At 40.0% G+C, this 20,913-nt stretch overlaps 3 protein-coding genes across 7 annotated transcripts in view; 1 reads left to right on the forward strand and 2 right to left on the reverse strand.

Moving 5' to 3' along the window:
- Positions 1-218: 218 nt before the first annotated feature.
- Positions 219-12,953, reverse strand: LOC134174208 (thiamine transporter 2-like). Of its 4 annotated transcripts, none has more exons than XM_062638935.1 (7): positions 12,831-12,953; positions 6,538-6,614; positions 5,273-5,426; positions 3,298-4,114; positions 1,903-2,095; positions 1,284-1,425; positions 219-471 (listed from the first exon to the last, which is right to left on the reverse strand). In XM_062638935.1, the coding sequence occupies exons 2-7, from the start codon at positions 6,558-6,560 to the stop codon at positions 349-351; spliced, it is 1,452 nt and encodes a 483-aa protein (XP_062494919.1). In that variant the 5' UTR covers positions 6,561-6,614; positions 12,831-12,953; the 3' UTR covers positions 219-348. The 4 variants fall into 4 exon arrangements, with proteins under 4 accessions (XP_062494919.1, XP_062494918.1, XP_062494917.1 ...); XM_062638934.1 differs by lacking the exon at positions 12,831-12,953 and adding an exon at positions 7,545-7,825; XM_062638933.1 differs by lacking the exons at positions 6,538-6,614; positions 12,831-12,953 and adding an exon at positions 7,545-7,825.
- CCL20 (C-C motif chemokine ligand 20) overlaps positions 7,858-20,913 on the forward strand; it is a 29,203-nt gene continuing 16,147 nt past the window's right edge. Inside the window, exon 1 of the mRNA XM_062638948.1 lies at positions 7,858-8,073. Within this exon, the coding sequence (XP_062494932.1) occupies positions 8,028-8,073 (46 nt within the window). The 5' untranslated portion in view covers positions 7,858-8,027. The remainder of the gene's footprint in view (positions 8,074-20,913) is intronic.
- LOC134174209 (thiamine transporter 2-like) lies at positions 10,218-20,128 on the reverse strand. 2 transcript variants are annotated; one of them, XM_062638939.1, is made up of 6 exons: positions 19,566-20,128; positions 16,883-17,080; positions 15,719-16,535; positions 13,984-14,176; positions 12,831-12,972; positions 10,218-11,589 (listed from the first exon to the last, which is right to left on the reverse strand). In XM_062638939.1, the coding sequence occupies exons 2-6, from the start codon at positions 17,030-17,032 to the stop codon at positions 11,503-11,505; spliced, it is 1,389 nt and encodes a 462-aa protein (XP_062494923.1). In that variant the 5' UTR covers positions 17,033-17,080; positions 19,566-20,128; the 3' UTR covers positions 10,218-11,502. The 2 variants fall into 2 exon arrangements, with proteins under 2 accessions (XP_062494923.1, XP_062494922.1); XM_062638938.1 differs by having other exon boundaries at positions 16,883-17,048; positions 19,566-20,127.

Consider the following 20,913-nt stretch of genomic DNA (forward strand, 5'->3'; position numbering starts at 1 on the left):
GTTGGAACTTGATGATCTTAAGGTCCTTTCCAACCCTAACTATTCTATGGTTCTATGTTTTCCTTACGTTCTTGTAACTTCACATTTCTGAGGAGTGCAGTGTCTCTGTGCAATCTGAAATGACTGCATTTGGCTGTAAACTGAAGTGGCAGTATTGCTATGCTATGCGGTGTTGCAGTAATCCACCTTGGAACACACAGAAGTAGCATCTTTTGGAAAAACAAACAAAACCAACTGGTTTATTGCTATTTAACTTGCTTTAAAAATGTGTGTCACAACTTCCAGCTGAAAAAGTTCAGATGATGCCACCTTCTGCACTGTAGCTTGCAGCCATTCCTTTTGTCTCTGTTAATGATCACTGCTTTCACCAACCACATTGGTATTTCTGCAGTTGAGGGCAATCATGGTGTATATGCTTCTGATTAGGAAAATTCCAGCTATGAATGTGAAGTAGCTGCCATAAATGAGAAACTGAGCAATGGCAGTGGGGAAGAAAGATAAGGAAAAATTAAAAACTACTTCTACTCTTAGGTAGTAACTTAAGAGTGTCCCTCTGCTGCTGCCTTCCCTTCCATGCTACCCACACCCCAAAATGATCCCATCTTGAAAGGATTCAAGAAGTCTGGATGCTTGACTTCATACTTTAGGAAGTCTGTGGCTGTAAAATGAGAGGAGGATACTGTACTATGTGCTTCCTCTCCCCACGTCAGTTAAGGGAGGAGGACAGCTATCCTGCACTTCTTGGCTCTTCTCTGAAAAGATGGAAGCTAAAGATTTGAACCTCATTCTGTACACAAGTTTAAACTTCATATTTAGAAATTGAATGGGAAATTGTGGGATCACTAACTTCTCAGAATTACAGTAACTTAAATGTGCATCCATGGAAACAATGTATCTTAGAATTACCCTAGTAATAAATCTGTAGGTTGCCTTTCAGCTTGCTTCCTGCTTCTGTTGGGATATTCTGACAGTAAATTTGTGAATTTGAAGCCTTTGAAGAAATGAACAAAACAAAAACAATAGTGAGTAATAGGTGGTGGTCTTTCCCTTCTGCTCTATGAAAACACTCTTGAAATTATTAGAGAAAAGCAAAATTAGCAGGACTGGGGGACAACTAGGTCGCAGTAGCTACTGCCAGTGCACTTCAGATGAACCTGTTTTTCAAGTGAGTAACTGCCCTAAGCTAGGACATAACCCAGTATATTACCAAAGGCTAATCGTGGAGTAGAACCCTCTTTTGGAAGAAGGGAGAGGAACTGAGCAGCACAAGTAATGTAGCTTACCTGGGTGCTGATACCGAGTCCCAGACCTTTTGAATCTACTACAAGAACAGTTAAAATTGTCTGAATCACCAGTGCAACGAAGTTGTTAAAGCCAAACATCAAAGCATAACGCTCCATGCTTAGATTGACGGCAATCTGAAACCTGAAAATGAATGTGCAGGAGAACAAAATCATGGAGAACAAATACATCTGCAGTTTTACTTATGGGGGGAAGTTTGGGAATAATTTAATGTGCACGGTGAATTCTTCAAAGGACAAAGCCTTAGCTATTAAGCTTCAACAGCACCATTTTGGCAGAAGCCTGGCTTCGGTGCTTTTGTGCATCCTACTTATCTTGAGTGGATATTTTAGTTTAAGACTTGTGCATGATCATTTGATCATTTAGAGAGTACTTGTACATAGATCATTAGAGAACTAGGCGTAGGATAAGATTGTTTCTGACTTGGAATAACCTGTTGTAATAGGTCATAAATATAAGCATAATTTTTATAAGCTAGAAATATGTGCTGCTGTCATGACCCATTTAAAAAATTTATTTCTATGAAAGCTTTCAATACAGGTAAATTTGAAAGTGTGACACTGATTTAAATTAATTAAAACAGTTGTGTATTATACTTACGTTGCTATTGTTATAAGGAGTATATAACATACTTTAAAGACAAGGTAACCAGCATAACATGCCCAGATGTTATCAGTAAAGTGCATGAGAAACAGAGAACCAGCATCCATTGCAGAGAAAATTCCCAAAGCCAGTTCTCCATAAAGATCCCAGTTTACTTTGACATATCCAACTGCCATGGATGTTGCTGAACCTAAAAATGTAAAAGTAGTAATTGGAACTCTGAAACTTTATCCTTCTAAAACCATTGCATAACTGTGTAAATGGATCACACCAGGAGCTCTGGTGACTGTTACAGTTGCAATGGGCTTTGGTAATGGTGTGGTCTGTATTTTCTGCTAGTGGTGTGGGAGACTTCTGTTGGTTTGGGTGTTTTTCTCCTTGCTTACAGAGCCTGCACAAACTGTAGTCCTCTTGAGAAAGTGCCTCATGCCTAAGGCTGGGGGCAGCAGTGCACAGTCTATTATTGCTTTGTTTTTTGACAACTGTGAGCAGAGAGAACAATCCTACCAACCATTTTCTGCCAAAATATAAATGGACTTTTTCCTTCATGGAAAGATCTTTATGAAAAGAAAATCTGTTGCACTCCATGCTTGTTTTTTTTTTTTTTAATCTATATATTTTTATTATTTTTCAATGAAAATGTAATTGTAGTTTTTGATAAATTTATGAACTGCATTTCTCAATGCCTTATTGACCTTCACATATAGTAAAAAACTTGACTGTAATATGGTATAAAAGAACTCCAGGCCTTGAATCATTTTCTAGTTTTTCATGGGGCTTTTTTTTGTTTTGTTTTCAGTTGTGGTTTTTGTGGTTTGTGAGTTTTTGGGTTTGCTGGGATTTTTGTAATCTCTGCTTTCCCAGTGTCTCCAATCCTGAGGCATTGATCAGGATACAGATGCAGTCACAGTATATTTATTTGTTCAGGAGCACTTACCCTGAAGTGATCTTTAGTTGACAGTCTTAAACAGACTATCTAGAGCAGAGTAGCTGTTAATATGCTCTTATAATTCTTAAACCACCCAGCTTAAATTATATTTGAGGGAGGCATATGAAAGGTGTCATTGCACAGGGTTTTTGAAGTGTTTACTTTGGGTTAAATTCATGGTCTAAACAGCTGTGATCTTAAACACTTAAAATGCTTTGGCGGAATGAGGCTCCCTTAAGAAAGGGAAGCTTATCTCTATATATTTAAGATGAGTTTCGAAGACTCCACTGATAAAGTTGTAGACCAAAAGCATAATGTGCACACTGTTTTGGGTATTATATATTGGAGGTTGTTGCTGTTGACCTTGGCCCTATTAGAAGAGATAGAAAGGTATGAATGACATTGCTGAAGAATACCATCAGCACAGGACAGGTTAGAAGTAATTGGTAATGATCTTTACTTACCTAGAAAAGTTGCAATTGCTTCAACAGCTCCGTTGTACACCGCAGAGCTGTGAGAGGGGGCTCTGAAGTCCCACAGCACTTGGATATAATTCAGGACCTGGTTAAAGCCTGCTGTAGCCAGAGCCCACCACAGGGACCAGTAGAGAAGTTTCCTAGAGCTGTAGCAATCCCTCAAGTCCTTGCTCAGCTGCACCAGAACCCTGAGCACATGATTCTGTGGCTTGGCATTACCAGCCTGCTGTTCAGGGGCTGGTCCCACGTCAGCAGATGGAGAGCTCTTGTCCTCTTGACAGCTCAGTGGCCTGTCGGAGCTGACCGTAGCCACTGTTTTGTGTGTTCCTGGGAGAGCTTCTGCGATGCGTTTCCTGTGGAAGAACATACTCTTCTGGGGCATTGGGAGGAAGAACGAACACAGGAATGCCAGGGACACAGAAGCCAGAGTAATGGCGTTAAGGTGAAAGTAGGATACATCTGCTAAGGAAACCAGCAGCTGTCCCAGCACAGCACCAGTGGTGGCTGCAACCAGAGTGATACTTCTGCAATAGCTCGTCACTCTCTGATAGTGATCAGTGCTGACAACACTGTAGATGTAGGCGTAATAGGCGACCTCGGTGGCTGTCACCATCCCGTAGAAGAATTCCACTATCTGCATGGCCACCACTCCACGTGCGAAGAGGAGCAAAAGCCACGTGACGATGAAGCTGATGCCTTGGAGGAGGAGGACAGGCTTGTAGCGCATATAGTCTGTAATGAGGAAGACTGGGAGAAGGAGTGCAAGATAGGAGTATGTCCAAACTGGGAAAACCTGGTTTGTAACCTAGAAGATAACAAAAGAAGACTTTTCTTTCTTTTTTCTACTAAATTAATTTGAAATGTTTCTGAGGCTTTTTGATCATGGTGTTGAAGGATCACAGTTGTAACAGGAAACACTGGATTGTGTGAATTGCGCAGGCTTAAATTGCCTTGGGGTTGGACTAGGGGATCTCCAGAGGTCCCTTCCAACCCTAATGATTCTGTGAGTCTTTGAATCTGTAAGCAAATTATGAAACTGTAAATGAGCTCCTTCAGGAGGCAAACACAGTAATGCTAGGCTCCACTAAATAGGTAGATTGGCTGAAAAATAATTCCAGTAAAAGCCTATTTTCTGCCTTAATATTTGCTACTGCACATCAGGAATTACTGTTCTTCATATTAGCTGTATGTGGGTGAACCAATCTTGTCTTTCCTAATTATACCATAGCTCCATGACTCAGCTACTTGTTAACGATGCCCACTGTTGTGGGGAAGTGTACACCCAAGGCAGTCAGTGCTGAACAGAGGAACAGAGCAAGGCAACTTGAAGCACATGGTCTCGTCAAAAAAAAAAAAAAAAAAAACCCCAAAACCCCCCACAAACAACAAAACCCACCAAAACAAAAACCCACCACCAACAATAAACCTCCCCCCCAAAAAAAAAAACAACAAAACACCCCAGCAGGTAAACAGACAAAAAAACCCCAAACCCTACAGCTTTTTAAAGTATGAATCTGGCCCCACAGGCTAATGAATGTATAGGGCAGCCCTGTAATGTAGGTAGCAATCCAACAGCTCATCTGGGGAAGTCCCCTTGGTTATCATTTGCAATCACTGTGTCATTGTCAGTGTAATCCATTCTGTGGTAAATATAAATAAGTCTTAGTGTTGCCCCTCTTCTGAGGTTCTAGGCTGAGAGGAACCAGTTGACCTGACTTTGCTGAAAATATCAGTTTCTTGAACAACCATAATAGTGGTTTCAAAGTCTTAAGAATGTAGGGACTTCAGTTTTGACTTTCTGCAAAAGAGGGGACTCCTTAATCTTTTCCAGAAGCATCTTACATATGAGTTTCCACATAAAATATACATGTATTACTGAACACTTCATCTTGCCTTCAGTTATTGGTATGCAAGTAAGAGTTAATGCTTTAAGCATTTAATTATTACTTAAAAGAATAGTTACTTCTTCAATTGTTAGGTTTTTGTCTGGTCCAGTTAGATAAGGAGTGAGAAAAGATTCTGATGGCCTCATCGTGGAGAAGAATCCATTTGCACATATGATCAGTGTGGGATAAATCCAGCTGCGGCCTACGGCTCCCTTCCAGCAATACATAGTCCTAAACAAAGAAAGAAAAAATAGAGCACAACAGGAATTTTATAAAGATTCTCTTCACAGTTGTTAAAAACTCATTTGCAAGTTTACTTTTAAACTGTCCTTACCCACAGCCCTGCTGAAGCCATAACCAGCAGCTTACTCTGGGCTTGGCAGATGGCTGGCAATGGTGGGGGCTGTCGGGAATGGTGACCCAGAGTTCTTGCTGGTATGCAAACATGACCATAATCCAGTTATCTTGCTTTCTAAATAGTGGGCAGCCTGGACCATGTCCAGCTCTCCTGCACAGCAGCAGGCTGCACATGGGGATCTCATCTCAGGTAGGGATGCCTTGAGGTTAAGAAATTCCTTGCCGCAACAAATTATGGATAAATGATTAATAGCACGTTAACTTTGAAATCTAAATGAAGTGATATAAAGGCTTGATTGTGAATATATAATCCTTTAGACATAGCTGTTGACCAAATCTGGGACTAGGATTGAATCTAGCTGCACTTAGCCTCTTTCTAAGAAGGAATTGATAAAGCAAGAGGGTCCTTCCTGAATCTTGCACCTCAGTGGGAGGTATCACTGACGGTTTTGTTCTACCATGCCCTCTTACGCAGTAAATAATCAAACGTACCTTGCTAGTGAGTCTTGTAAAACCACTGTCACATTTACCATTGAAATTAAAGTATGTTCTTGCCTCTTGTGAGTGAAGTGCATGACTCCGTCTGTGACACCCAGTTCTGCTAATGTTTCTCTCGCTAAACCTGCCAGTGATTACAGATGCAGCTTGTAAATGAACAACTTTGATCCAAGTGCATTGGTGGCAGTAAGCTCCAGCCTTTGTATTGTCTACCAAAGGTTGTTTTTAGTGACAGAATTGAGTGGATGTATCGTAGTGAAAGGATGAAGTTCCATTACAATCTCACTTCTGAATGAGTGAAACTGTGAGATTAAGGTTCTATGTCAGCATGCTCAAGAAGGCTTTTTCTTTTTTTTTTTGGTTAATTTGCAGCCTGAGAGCCAAGTGGAACAATAGAAGTACAAGCCTTTCTGCAGACAATAAAAAGCCACCAGTCAGCTTGCAACCCATTTTAAGCTCAGTTTCTTCAAAATGCTTTAATACTTACCATATTTCTTGCACTTTAGTCATTTTAGTGGGGAAAGAAAGATACAGAAACTATCTGCTCATGGTACCTGCTCAGTCCTAGAAAAAAAGAATATTGACTTCATTTTTGAAAGTAATGATCAAAAGGAAAAGTGGGATTTGTTTCTTCACAGTAGTTGGCTGCAAAAAGAAGTCTAAAGAGATTAGGGGTTGGGGTTTCTGAAGCTTATTTTGCTTGTTTTGCCTTAGAAAGTCAATTCCACTGTTCCTGGAAAGCAAGCAAAACAATGTTCTGAAACATAACAGAATGAAAGCAACACATTGATATTTAATCAAGCTGATACAAGCTATTCCTTTTAAATAGCAGAATTTTTTACATCAGGCACTTTCATAAATGCTTATACTTGCACTGTGTGATTGTATTTATTAAAACTTAGCATAAATAGTATGTTGTTAAGGCAGTATTTCTGTGACCTCAGAGGAATGTTACAAAAACCAGTCTGAACCTTAAAACTTTATTTTAAATGATTGCCTCTAATTGCCATCTTTCTCTTACAAATTGCTGCATATAAAATCATAGAATCACAGAATAGTTAGGGTTGGAAAGGACCTTAAGATCATCTAGTTCCAATCCCCCTGCCATGGCCAGGGACACCTCACATTAAACTATGTTACCCAAAGCTCTGTCCAACCTGGCCTTGAACGCTGCCAGGGATGAAGCATTCACAGCTTCCCTGGGCAACCCATTCCAGTGCCCTTACAGTAAAGAACTTCTTACTTATAGCCAATTTAAACTTTCCCTGTTTTAACCCATTACCCCTTGTCCTGTCACTACAGTCCCTAATGAATACAGCCTATACTATCTTTAGATCTGCTTTGAAATATTTTGATATGCTACCTTTTCAAAATAAGACTACATTAAAACCTGGACTTATCAGTAACATCAGCATAATCTTGCATTACTTGCAAATGCACTGAGAAAATGAGTGGCCAGCATGCTTCCAAATAACTCCAAAAGTAACGAATTACCTGTCAAAGCTGCGGCTGTGGTGCATTTCCTGTGGATTCATGTGCAGTTTCTTCCTAGGATGACTTCTGTCTTTTGAAAGAGAAGTCAGAAACCACCCTTCAGGATTGCAGGTAGTAAGAAATTTCTGCCTGTTTCTTAGAAGTTCATTCTAGACTTCATAAAATGTTAACAGACTTTATGTAATAATAATTCAACAGAGTTCTTGCTTGCAGAATTTATCCATGAAGATTGCAGGGGAAGCTTTTTCCTTTACAGGTTTTGTCAGCAAACTAATCTAATTTTTAGATAAAGCTTTAAGACTCACAGTGGCTAATGATTAATACAAACTGACATAGCAGGAATGCAATCATGATTGCATTTCTGTGTTACTGAATACCTTTGAAAGCTTTGGACTCTGATTCATGGGTAAAACACAGCATCCATTTTACAGTTTGGACTCACCCTGACCTACTCCTGTGCATAGTGTGGTGGCCTCTGGGCTCATGGGGTCTTTTCTATCTGTCCTGGCTTTGCTGGGGATGAGGGGAGGTAGGACATCCAACAACTCATACTATTAGTTGCCCAGGAATTGGTTCCGTATAAGGACCAATCTGTCATTTAAGAGTAAATTGACAAGAAGATGAGCTTCTAAGTCTATCCTCTAGGCTAAAAAAGTCAAACCTGAAGTACTTCAGAGAAATGCTGCTGCTTTGCTTTCCTTAACTCAGTGATTATTTATTTTTAATTTAATTATTCTATTGTATTTTTTTAATTGTTTTTTTAGGCTGGGCTCCCTACACCTTCCGCTGTTTGTCAGAGGGCAGAGTTAACTGTGAAGCCTGTTGTTGGAGTGGGTATTGACAGTGGGAGCATGCTGTGGCACAAGGGGCTCTGTATACTATTCAGAGCAGCTCTGTGAGCTGAACAGAGCCTGGTCTTGTTCTACAGGTGTGGAAAGCTCTCACACCGCTTGGAGTGGGTAGTGCAACCAGGCAGGCAGTGTTCAGAGAAGCCAGGCTTGCCTCTGCATTTCTTTACCAGTGATTACAGAGAAAGGGAAAGAACCAGTGGGAAGATGCTGCTGGGTAGGTCTACTGGACTGCTGAAAGGTGGCTGCTGACTAGCATTTCTCTGGTAAGCTGTGCAGTGCTGGGTTAATACCTTCTTGCTTTGAATGCAAAGATACAATTTGTTTGCTGCCTTGTTGGCCAGAACTGGGCCTTATCAGCTCGCTGGACTGTACCTTCATAGAAGACTAGTGCCCAAACCTACCAGTGTTTCAAAGGTAGGTAGTGTTGTGTTGAAAGGGGGGTGTAGCTATGGGGAGCGATGTGCTTGGCTTTGGTTTTTCATATTTGCGTGGAGTCCATTAGTATGCTGAGAGAAAGATAAAGAGTGAATGCTAAAACCTTCAAGGACAGGTGGATTGGTTCAGTTTCCTTTTCCTACAGAACTAGGGCCTGTGGTTCCAGCCTTATAACCTGCTTAGCCTCAACTACTTCCACTTCAAAGTGTGTAAGTACAAGAATACACAGGTAGATGTGTGCATCTTACCGTTTTGGATGAAGTCTCTGGTTCCTGGGTTAACACTGATTCACAGCTGAAAACATGGGGTAACATAAGGTCTTACCGTTCTCTTCTGCTTCCAATGTGTTATGTCCTTCATAACAATTTGAAGAGCTGTCATCTTCCTTTTCTATTCCCCCAGTGCTCCAAAGTCCCAACCTAGGAATCTTTCTTTTGGAAATTCAAGAGAATAGGAATAGAGTTTTTTTCTTTTCTTTTCTTCTTTTTTTTTTTTTTTTTAAGTCTTATCTGTTTTACAAAAAGTACTTTCTACATCTGCAAAACACATACATTGTGTCTACTTGGTTGCTTTGCTCCTTACTGGCATCCCATGTACATGGAAGGCAGTGAGTTCTGACCAGTTCAGAATGGAGGAATTTTTATTGTTATTTCTACCAACTTTTCTAGATTCGTTCCTGCAGCTTATTATTGCCTTTTTTTTTTTCTTTTATGAGATGTGACACAGAAATATTTGTTAACTTTCTGTACCAAAGGCAGTTTGTGGAGCTGGACATAACATGTTCTTTTTCATTGAAACAAAGTCTAATTAGATTCTAGTCCAGGACTAGTACCTAGTTCTTGAACTAAATGCCTCAAGAGCATTTAGTAGTAGTAGTCTGGGTGACATGGTTTAGTGGTAGATGTCCCTGCCCATGGCAGGAGGGTTGGAACTAGATATCTCGAGGTCCTTTCCAACCCTAACTATTCTATGACTCTATGATTCTAAGAGAAGATTCCTACTCACAAGAAAAAGTGAAATAAAACAGTCTTTGCTCTACTGGACTTTGTCCTCATTTCTTCAATCAGGAATATCATGCCCTTGATTTTGCAGTAATAAAAGATACTTACTACTTAGTGGAGACTAAGTAAATCTGCTTTTACAGCTGTTCTGCTTAGAAGCAGTTTATAACAGAGAGTGCCCACGCAAAACACGATAGTAAACTAAAAGCCTAGAAAATTAGCTGGGTTCATTTTGTCAAGTCATACTGATTGTTCTTATTACTTGAAACAAATTGATTCTCTCCTGCCTGTTTTCACCTCTGGACAGTTTGTCTAGTTGCAGTATATGACAACTGTATGAAAAGCACATAGGTCTGTAGAAATGATAGCTTGTGTGTCTACAGGAATAATATTCTTTAAATGTCAAGTAGCATCTATTTTTATTAGAAGTAGGTATTGGAAGCTAGAAGCAAATAGCAGTACAGAAATAACTTCAACATATGGATATAATTTATATTAGGTATTCACTATACAAACTCATTTATAGCCCCTTTTTTCTTCTCCTGGACTAACTGTCCTTTGTGCTGGACTAAATTAGCTGTAGGACTTGAAGCTTCTTGATAAATTCTGAGATGCTGATCCTGCCAAATCCTTGGACAAAATCAATGGACCTCCTTCATTTGGCACTCAAAAGCACACATGATGCTAGCTTTTCGCTTCAGTTATAAATTTTCTTTTGATGTTTGTGTTAATCTGGAGTTTTCCTGTGCAGAATAAGCTAAATTTCTCCACAATGTAGTTCTCTGGTTTTAGTCTGTATTACTCAGTCCTTTTTTGATATTTTTTTTTTCTTTTGCTGTTGAAATGGGAAGACACTCAGTCCTGAATTTAATTTTACTGGAAGCACAAGGAAAGGAGGAAGGGGTTTCATTTTGTTTTGACTCTGAAGTTTTTTCATTCTGGGTTGAGATTGTACTGAGTCCATAGCAGTGTTTAGGTCGTGGCTTTCAAGTGTGGGCTGAGCAACAAGTGTGGCTTAGCAGTGTTTTAGTGAAACTTCTCAGGTAGGTTGTGCAAACCCTGCTTTTCTGAACCCTTGTGTGCAAAATGCCTGCTTCTGACATGGGCTTTTAAATTAGAAGGGAGGAGCCTGTCATCAAATTGCCTGTAGTTAGGAAAGACTATAATGATGCAAATACAGCCCCTTCTTCCTTGGTTCCTTGGTGGGGAGATAGACCCCTTAACTTTTGTGCATAAGCAAAGGTGCATGGAAGCAGCTTGTCAACACCATATACAAGAGCTAGAATAAGCAAGGCAGGGTTAACTCTAATCTCTGCCATTGTGTACAGTGGAATGCCAAAATGGTTGCTCTATCCTTGTATGTAAATAACTTCTATCAAGCTATTTGTAAGTAAGTAAATAAGAACCTAAAGCAACTTATCTTTTTCTTCTTGGCACAGTGCTATTATGATGATCTCTTAGCTGGCATATGTTGTAATGGAATGCTGTAATGATTCAGCATAGCTTTTCAGGGCTGTGTTGTACATTCAGATTGCACTGCTGTTCCCTGCATGCTGCAGTAGAAACTCTTCTCCTGCTAGGGCCTGGCCATGTGAGGTTGTCTGCCTGACTCATACAGCCATGTTATATAGCCAGCTACAGTTGCTCTTCGTAAGATCTTGCTATTTTCCTTTAGCATTTGCTTGAGACAAGTGTGCAAATGCTTCTGATCAAGAAAATTCCACTTATGACTGCAAAGTAGCTGCCATAAATTAAAAACTGGGAGGGGGAGAGAAAAAGACAAAGGAATTAATGAAAAACACATTAGGGAAACAGTGCTGCTTTTTTTTATTTGTTTTTTTGTTGTTGTTTTGTTTTGGTTTTTTTGAGATGTCAAGCACTCTTTTGTTTACCTGTGTTCTGGCACACTTTCTTTATGCTCAAGTTTTTACTTTGTGATTAAGCAAAATCTTAGCTTTTCCAGCAAACAGCAGATCTTTGAGGCATAGAGAACTGCCCCTTGCTTCCATTCTTATGCCTCTTAATTAACATCAGGGGGTAAAGGATAGGAACAGGATTTTTTACTATTTGTGCAAAATATAGAAGTAGCTTCATTACCTGTGGTCATGAATATTGCAAGTGACTTTTGATCAGTATTTCCAACAACAGAGGCAAGGCTATTTATGAAGTCTTCATATTCCTGTCCTTAATTTCAAAGTTTTGGTTTTAGTGTTTAATTCAATCTTTAATTTTTTAAAATTACTTCTGCCTTCACTGTGTGGAATATCTGAATAGCTTTAGTCTTCTTCCACAGAGTAGGAAGCTGCCTCAGCTGAGATCGCATTTAAGAAAGTGCTGAAGTCGGTACATTTCACTTCATTCTGACATGAGTGGAATTGGGCTGACTGAAGTTAGGGACACTTTTGAGATACCATATCCCACCCCAACTTAAGTGCGCAAGCTATGGGCAAGACACTTTATTATTCACATTGAGATACAGACCAGGTTTGCTTCTGCTCTGGAACGAGAAGGCAGGTGTCCTTCCTTTTCACATGAGCTGAAATTAATTCATTAATCTAGGCTGTGTTTCACAGCCTTGAACTTTCCTAACAACATGTAGCCATGTTGATTCTACATCTAAGAAAATCAGAGGATGCTATTCAGTGTCCTATTAATTAACAATCTGATCAGATAGCAGTGCCTCATTATTTATGCTCTGCTGTATTTGCCTTTGAATAGTTAAAGACCAGTATCTGTAATCCTAAATATTGCACTAAAAGTTGAAAGGGAATAATTATGGTAGGCATGAGGGAAAAGCAAGATGTATAGATTTCTATAGAAGAAAGAGGGAATTAAATTGTCCTTTGGAATAGCAATTTCTTTCTTGGTAAGCTTTTGAAAATTAAGTAAATTAATTTAAATTAATTAAATTACTATTAACTTACTTCCTGTTTACTTAATCAAAATTAAGTAAATTAATTTTTAATTAAGTAAACAGGAAGTAAGTTAATAACACTTACCTGAATCACTATGTCCAGTCCCAGGCCTCTTGAATCCACAATAACTACTGTAAGAATGGTCTGAATCACCAGTGCAATAAAGTTGTTGAATCCAAACACCAAGGCATAACGTTCCATGCTCAGGTTGACTGCGATCTGGAACCTAATATGAGACTGGCATATCAATTACTTCACACTGGGTGGAAAGCTGTTGCCTTCCATTTACTTGATGAAGGGAAACGATTCAAGCAGATGATATATGGAGGATGGAGTAAATGATGTTTCATTTGTTTGTAGAATGGACTGAAATGGTTCAGGTGTGATCCACTATAATGTACTAAGAACCACCAAAATGAAAATAGAAGATTCACTTGGTTTCATTCAAGATAGATAGGCATAATCTTGTAATGCATTTCAGTATAGCAGGTTTTTCAAAAGTTATCTGAATAATTTGGGGTTTTGACATATGCATCTGGCATTTTTGTTACTAAAATAGTATGGTATGTCTAAAGATGTTCCAATCAAAAAAATAACTGGTGTAATAAAAATGTGTTATATTTATTACACAGATTAAATATAATATTTGTTATTCTATTTTCATATTTCTGACAACAAAATAGCTTGCTCTCCTAAGAGATACTGTCTGAGTTTATCTAATATTCTCCTTTTATTCCTGCTTTACATCATAATACTATTAAGGATTCTATGTGTAAACCTACGCTGGGAAACACTATGCCAAACACTTTCTTGCATTCTTGTTTGCAGCATGGTAAAAGTCTATCAGCAAGGTCGTTGAGATATCAGGGGATCTTAAAGGATGGTTGTCAAAGAATTCTTGTCTCTACTGTTCAATTTGCATCTTTCATGTCAGGAAGGAGGAAAATAGTGTATATGTTTTGCTGTTACTATTGCCTTTAGTAATAAAGATATGTTGTACCTTGTTTAGTTTCTACCTGGTAAATGTTCAATGTCCTTTTGGTAGTTTTTCTTTCATGGGTATTTAGAAAAACAAAATCTACATAACTAGACATTTAAGTGTCCTTGTCTTTACCTAATCAGTTATGTCCAGCATTAGATCAGCTACCTCTGAGTAAAAGGAGGGATGCCCAAAGCAAATCTGAAGCACTGTTAGTATTCTGTGTGCGACGGCAGCACTGTAAGGTTTTATACTTACGTTGCTATTGTTATGAGGAGCATATAGCATGCTTTGAAAATGAGATAGCCAGCGTAACATGCCCAAATGTTGGTAGTGAAGTGCATGAGAAGCAGAGAAACAGCATCTATTGTAGAGAAGACCCCTAAGGCCAGTTCTCCGAAAAGGTTCCAATTAATTTTCACGTATTGTACTGTGAAAGATGTTACTGAGCCTAGAAAAAGAGAAGAAAACATGTAAATGTTGTATCTGTTCTATAGTATATATCTCCAAATCTTGCCACTCATGCCAAAAGGCGATGCTGAATAATAGAGTAGTTCTGAAGTGTTTTGAAAGCACTTCTAATTACTTCTGAAGTCATGCAGGTGACTGGTCATTTTTAGATAACTGCATAAATTAAGTCTTTGCCATTCCATTCTTTATATTTTATTCCATTTCACATGATAAACTGTTATGTAGAAGGATTCATTATTTAGCTGTCTCTACCCAGCCTATATTTCTAGAGAGAGAATCAGGGACACAGTTTGGAGCTCAAGAAGAACAATTCTTCCAGCTTGTACTTTATAAGTAAGCTAGTAAACCTTCTTGTTTAATAGTTTAGCTCTGTGCAGCTCATAAAGGGGCTAAGTGGTCAGAAAAGGGAGTTTTGTGTGATACCAACTGAGTTTATTCAGGGAACTGAGGATTGACAGTTTGCTTTTGGTGGGCCTGCGATAAAGATGCATCTGTTGAGAAAGGAAGCACCTGACTGTTCATCTTAGGAGCCTCTTGGAATTTGAAAACTTCTGCACCTCTGCAATGAGAAATAAATGATTCCATGAGAGAAAGGAATTCATCAAGGAGCAGACACTTCAGGAGTTAAGTGCTTCTAATTCATGATTCAGTTGGTCTATTTTGTTGCCTACTTCAAGACAAGAGTAATTTTTAATCTTTGAAGTATCTGTTTCTCCTTGATAACTGTAATGATGAGTTATGATATAGATGTGTTTATTTTTTTGCCTGGTGGATCACACCCCATTGTCTTGTGCAAGTTCTTTACAGCAGCACAATAGAATATGAGAAACACTGCCAATTCAGGGTGGTATATTCTGATGTTACCTTTCAATAACATCACTTTGCTTGCCTGGTGTGGGCATCTGCTTCCAGAGCAAAAGTGTAATGATTAATGTCAGTAGCATAATGAATTCAATAAATTCTTTTCCTGCAAATCTCTGTATCCTGGAATAATGAAAATTCCTTTTTTTGGTCATGCTGCATAAGAGTATTTAACTAGAAAAAGATCTTAGCGTGAAACGGTTATGTTGTTTTTTCTGCAAAAAAAAATTAAAAATGAAAAAATTCTCATCTGTATAAACTGGTACCATTGTTATAAAAGCTGTGTGATACTTTGTCTGGGAGCAAAGAAACACCCAACAACCTCATTCAAAGAAAGATGGGTGTCCCTGAGTGGATTTAGCACCTGAATGTGAGTCTGTGTGACTTGTACATGTTCTTCATACTGGTAGGATAAAGTTGGGTGTTCCAGTTTGTCCCAGTCCTAAAACTGAAAAAAAACACCCCAAAACCCAAACTGAACCAACCAAAAAAACAAGCATAACTTTCATTTGAACGATTTTGTACCTCAACGACCTAGGTCTTGAATGCAGAATGCATACCCTGACTTCCTGGAGTGTAAGTGATGGAATGTCCTTTAAAAGTGTTCTGAAGTAAAATGTTAGAGACTGGTTTTATGATAGATGCTTAGACACTGACTTACTCAGAAAAGTTGCAATTGCTTCAACAGCTCCGTTGTACACCGCAGAGCTGTGAGAGGGGGCTCTGAAGTCCCACAGCACTTGGATATAATTCAGGACCTGGTTAAAGCCTGCTGTAGCCAGAGCCCACCACAGGGACCAGTAGAGAAGTTTCCTAGAGCTGTAGCAATCCCTCAAGTCCTTGCTCAGCTGCACCAGAACCCTGAGCACATGATTCTGTGGCTTGGCATTACCAGCCTGCTGTTCAGGGGCTGGTCCCACGTCAGCAGATGGAGAGCTCTTGTCCTCTTGACAGCTCAGTGGCTTGTTGGAGCTGACCGTAGCCACTGTTTTGTGTGTTCCTGGGAGAGCTTCTGCAATGCATTTCCTGTGGAAGAACATACTCTTCTGGGGCATTGGGAGGAAGAACGAACACAGGAATGCCAGGGACACAGAAGCCAGAGTAATGGCGTTAAGGTGAAAGTAGGATACATCTGCTAAGGAAACCAGCAGCTGTCCCAGCACAGCACCAGTGGTGGCTGCAACCAGAGTGATACTTCTGCAATAGCTCGTCACTCTCTGATAGTGATCAGTGCTGACAACACTGTAGATGTAGGCGTAATAGGCGACCTCGGTGGCTGTCACCATCCCGTAGAAGAATTCCACTATCTGCATGGCCACCACTCCACGTGCAAAGAGGAGCAAAAGCCACGTGACGATGAAGCTGATGCCTTGGAGGAGGAGGACAGGCTTGTAGCGCATATAGTCTGTAATGAGGAAGACTGGGAGAAGGAGTGCAAGATAGGAGTATGTCCAAACTGGGAAAACCTGGTTTGTAACCTAGAAGAGGGAATATATGTTTTGTTATTCTTGAGGAAATGAAACTCATTTATCTTTAAAAGATTATGTAGGAGGAAGCTTTTGCTCTGAAGGGATTAATAAAACATATATCCGCCCTAAAGCAACATGTGATTGTTGAGCGGGCAAATGGATCTTAAATCTCTTAAATGGATTTTTTATTTATGTTATCTGCTGCAAGCTGTAACCTACCAAAACTGGTTGCAGTTGTGGGTTTTTTTTGTTGTTTGGGTTCTTCTTCTTCTCTTTTTTTTTCTTAATCTTATAAAAAATTGTTTCAAGTTTTACTTTTCTATTTTTCTGCTCCGTACATGAGAGTAAAACCATACCTCATCTGTGGTCAGGTTTTTCTCTGGTCCTGTTAGATACGGTGTTAGGAAAGGTTCTGATGGTTTCAGCATGGAGAGGAATCCGTAGAGGCAGAGAATCAGGGTGGGAAAAGTCCAGGTGTTGCTTTCCTCCTGCTTCCAGCAGTCCATGGCCTCTGCAGGGAAGCTGAGGAGGAAGTTTTAGAAGGATGATGCTGCCTATGCAATCTTGTAACTGATTTTGATTTTGTGGTCTCTAATGCTCAGGGATGCTCTTTAGAGGCTGGAATTTGGAAAACATTTTTCTTCATGATGTTAAAGTGTACAGCTTTTCCTTACATTTGTCTACTTTGTCTTTGTAGGTAGAGTATAAAGAATGGTTTGGGATATCTTTAACTGGGAGATAAACCTTGCTGTCATTCAACCTGCACTGACTAAGCTAACCACAGGAAAAGCCTTTCTAGACAAAAGTTGCTGAAGACAGCTGAGCACTGAAATTTCACTTGGCACCATGACAAGTACCTTGTTGAATGCCAAGTAACTAGTTCACAATTGCTGTGTCTTCTCTTTCACCCCCTAGATGTGTATTGTTTTGCTGTTATGGATAGCTGGTAACTTTGCAGCCTAACAGATGAGAGTCACTAATAAATATAGAAAGGATGTCAAGCCACATCCTAAGGTGGAATTAACTGTGTCAGAAGTGCAGTTTGATACAGACATTCTATTTTCAATCTATCTATAAAAGAAGTCATTGAAGATAATAGTTCACTCTAAAAGCAAATGAAGCAGATATTTTGTTCTTGTATCTAGCCAAGACTGATGGAATAAATTAAACTTTGCAATTCTGCTGTACAGAGCCCAAAGAGAAGTCAAAATGAGTGTAATTGGGGGTATGCAAAGGAACCAGTAAGTTATACTCCATATTCATGTTTGTATAGGCAATGTCAAGAGTCTAAATGTGTACAATTTAGCTTTTGGAGTGGTCTGGAGGTTGCTTGTTTTTCTCCAAATTTTTTTTGTTTTTTTTTTTTTTCCTTTTCTTTAGTTTCTGTAAAAGCTGAAGAAAGATCTCTCCAAAAACAGTCCCAAAAAATCCCATATCTGTTGGCTATGTCACTCCAGATTGGATGGGCAGAGGATCATTTTATAGGTTGTGATACATAATGTATAAGACAGCAGGCATTATGCATCTTCTTTTCTAACTTCACTCCATGGTGCATATTTTTCTAATGGCCTGATGTACTAAGAAATGGGTGCAGATCAAAGGGAATTTGAATTATTTAATTTTACGCATAACGGCTGAAATCACTGACATGTCATGATTTACAGCAGCAGTAAACTTAATGCATTTCTGCAGTGTGAACCACTAGAGGGCAAACTGATCCCAGAGAAGGAAAAACGTGTATGAGAAGAATGTGAGACACAGAGCGCTCAAAGAAAGAAGTGTTTATGTTCCTCTTTCCTCCCCAGTTGTAATAGCTTCTGCTGCAAGCATGGCTTTGGCAGGACCAGTTTTGGCCCTGCCCAGGATAATACTCACTTAGTCATCGTAACATCCTCTTTCACATGATAATCATTAAAGTGTTACAGTACCCTAACACATCATGTGAATGCTTCATGTGGTACTGACAGGTTCTGAGAAAGGCATCAAGAAGAGGGGGGATGAAGTGCATCTCTAGCACTGTAATGAAGAATATTTGTACAAGTTAGCTCTGTGACCTATCCAGGTTATATTTTGTCCTTCCCAGCCTAGATTCTCCACTCCAGTCTTGGATCTTGCCATGTTTGCTCTCCCCCTGCTAGTCTGTGTGACTCAAAGGCAGCAGGTCTCATGGATCCTTTCAAAATGTCTTGAGCCCTGGGAGGTGAGTGTGGCATACTGCTGTATTCCCAGGGCTCACAGGGTGCTGTGTGCTGCACCTCTGATTCTGTCCATCTGTGCCAGGGCTGTGTCATTGCATATAGTAATTTCTGTTTTGAGCTATATAGGGAAAAACTCAAGGTGTGCCCTGGTCACTGCAACCCTCCAGTCCCAGCATGTGTTGTTTGGGGTTTTCTGCTAGACATGTAACTCTAGCCTGTAGATAGAGTCCGAGGCAGCTGTGTTAGGTTGCAAGGTAAGTCAGATGAGAAGTTTGCCACTCAATTTAAGCAGCTGTGCAGGAAAAAACCTGCCGCTGGTGTTGAGCTCGGAAATGAGGTGGGCTGAGGGCTGTCTTGGGGAGTGGGAGGTGCGTGCTGCTTCATCCACAGCAAGGTGAGTTCTTGCCTTAGATCCCAGCCCTTTGCCATCAATGAAGGGCTCTATTGCAGACTCGCCTCTACCAGCTGCTGGTATAGTTGATGCTTTCTGCATTCATAACTAAAAATCTCTGACAACAAGAACTGTACCTCAGTGCTTAAGGTGGAGGAATCCAACTTGCTCCCAGTCAGCTACCCCTTATAGTTGATTTGTCTTTTATAAATCTAGATTTTTCTTAACTTTTGGAGAGATGATGGGATGTCTTGGTGTCATTCAGCAGCAAAACAGTCCTCTGTTTCTTTTTCCCCCCACCAATTTTTGGGTAGTATTAGAGCTGTCAGCTCTTTCCCCACACAGCCTGACCCAGCCCCCCAGTTCCCCACCAGACTGCTCTCTTCTTTCCTCCCTCTTTCCCTTATTGTTGCAGGATTTTTGATTTTTGAAGTTCATATATAGTCATACCTTGTCTGCTGAAGCTCTTCCTTTCTTACTTCCAAGGGAGAGGTTCCCTTTTAGTATTTCCAGCTTTTCTCCTGGCTGTCCTGTGTGTATTACAGCTACTGGACTCTACTTGGTTTTTGTGCCTTTCCTGTTCTACTGGAATTCCACCTTGCTCTGATGACACCTCCTTTGAAAACATTTCCAGCTGGCTTGCTTTCAGCATCCTTAAAGGAACAGCCAGATAATCCTGCCCTGTCCTGGCCCAAAGGCAGCAGTAGATTGAAACCCACAGTACTGTTTGTTGTTTGGCTGGCAGAAAACCAAGAAAGCTCATCCTGTTCACAAATAATTTTGGATCTATCTGACATAGGGTAAGTGGCTTGAGACCCACCTGTGCTTCAAATTGGTCTGTATTAAAGCAGAACAGTAGTTATGTGTGGGCAATGACAGATGAGGGAGAACAACTACCAGTGTTGTAAGATATAAATGTTTCCCCACTAAATATATGGGTTTTCATACCATTCTGGCAGGTTTTAAAAGTAAAACCCTCTGCTCTCCTTCCCAAGGACTGTTTTTTGTTAGCAAATTTCTCAGATCTTTCTACTGAAGATGGAGATGGCCCTATACTCACCTGCAGAAGAGCCTGTGGGACTCACAACAGTTAAGTATACTATCTTAAATGTATAGATTTGCACAAAAAGTAGAATCATTGAATCAACTAGGTTGGAAAAGGCCTTTAAGATAATCAAGTCTAAGTGTGTACCTACAAATCTAGATCCACTCCCACCCTGGTCCTACAACATTTAGGTCTGGAATAAGGGATATAATACATGTTTGGGCAATGCGCTCAAGATGTATGAGCAGCATGCAGCTGTGGCAAAGAAAGCCAACAGGATGCTCAGTTACATCAACAAGGCATCACCAGCAGTGATAAAGATGCCATTATTCCACTCTACTCACCACCTTTCAGGCCACACCTGGGACAGTGTGTTCAACTTTGGTCCCCACTATAAAAAAAGATATAGATGGGCTGGAGTAAGTCCAGAGAAGATGATATGCCCTAGTGCGCCACAAAGATGATCAGAAGACTGGGAAGCCTGCCACATGAGGAAAGCCTGAGAGAGCTGGGTTTGCTCAGCCTTGCAAAAAGAATGTTTCAGGAAGATCTTATGCCATGTTCCAGTACTTCAAGGGTAGCTATAAAGAAGATGGAGATTCCCTTTTTACAAGGAGTCACATGGAAAAGATTAGCAGTAATTGGGTACAAGGTACTCCTGGGGGGATTCCGATTGGACAAAAGAGGGAAATTTTTCACAATGAAAACAATCAGTCGTTGGAATAATCTTACAGGGAAGTGGTGGATTCCCCA

Source organism: Pezoporus occidentalis, unplaced genomic scaffold, assembly GCF_034315485.1.
Source record: "Pezoporus occidentalis ecotype Australia unplaced genomic scaffold, CSIRO_AGI_Poc_V1 ctg59, whole genome shotgun sequence".
NCBI classification, from domain to species: Eukaryota; Metazoa; Chordata; class Aves; order Psittaciformes; family Psittacidae; genus Pezoporus; species Pezoporus occidentalis.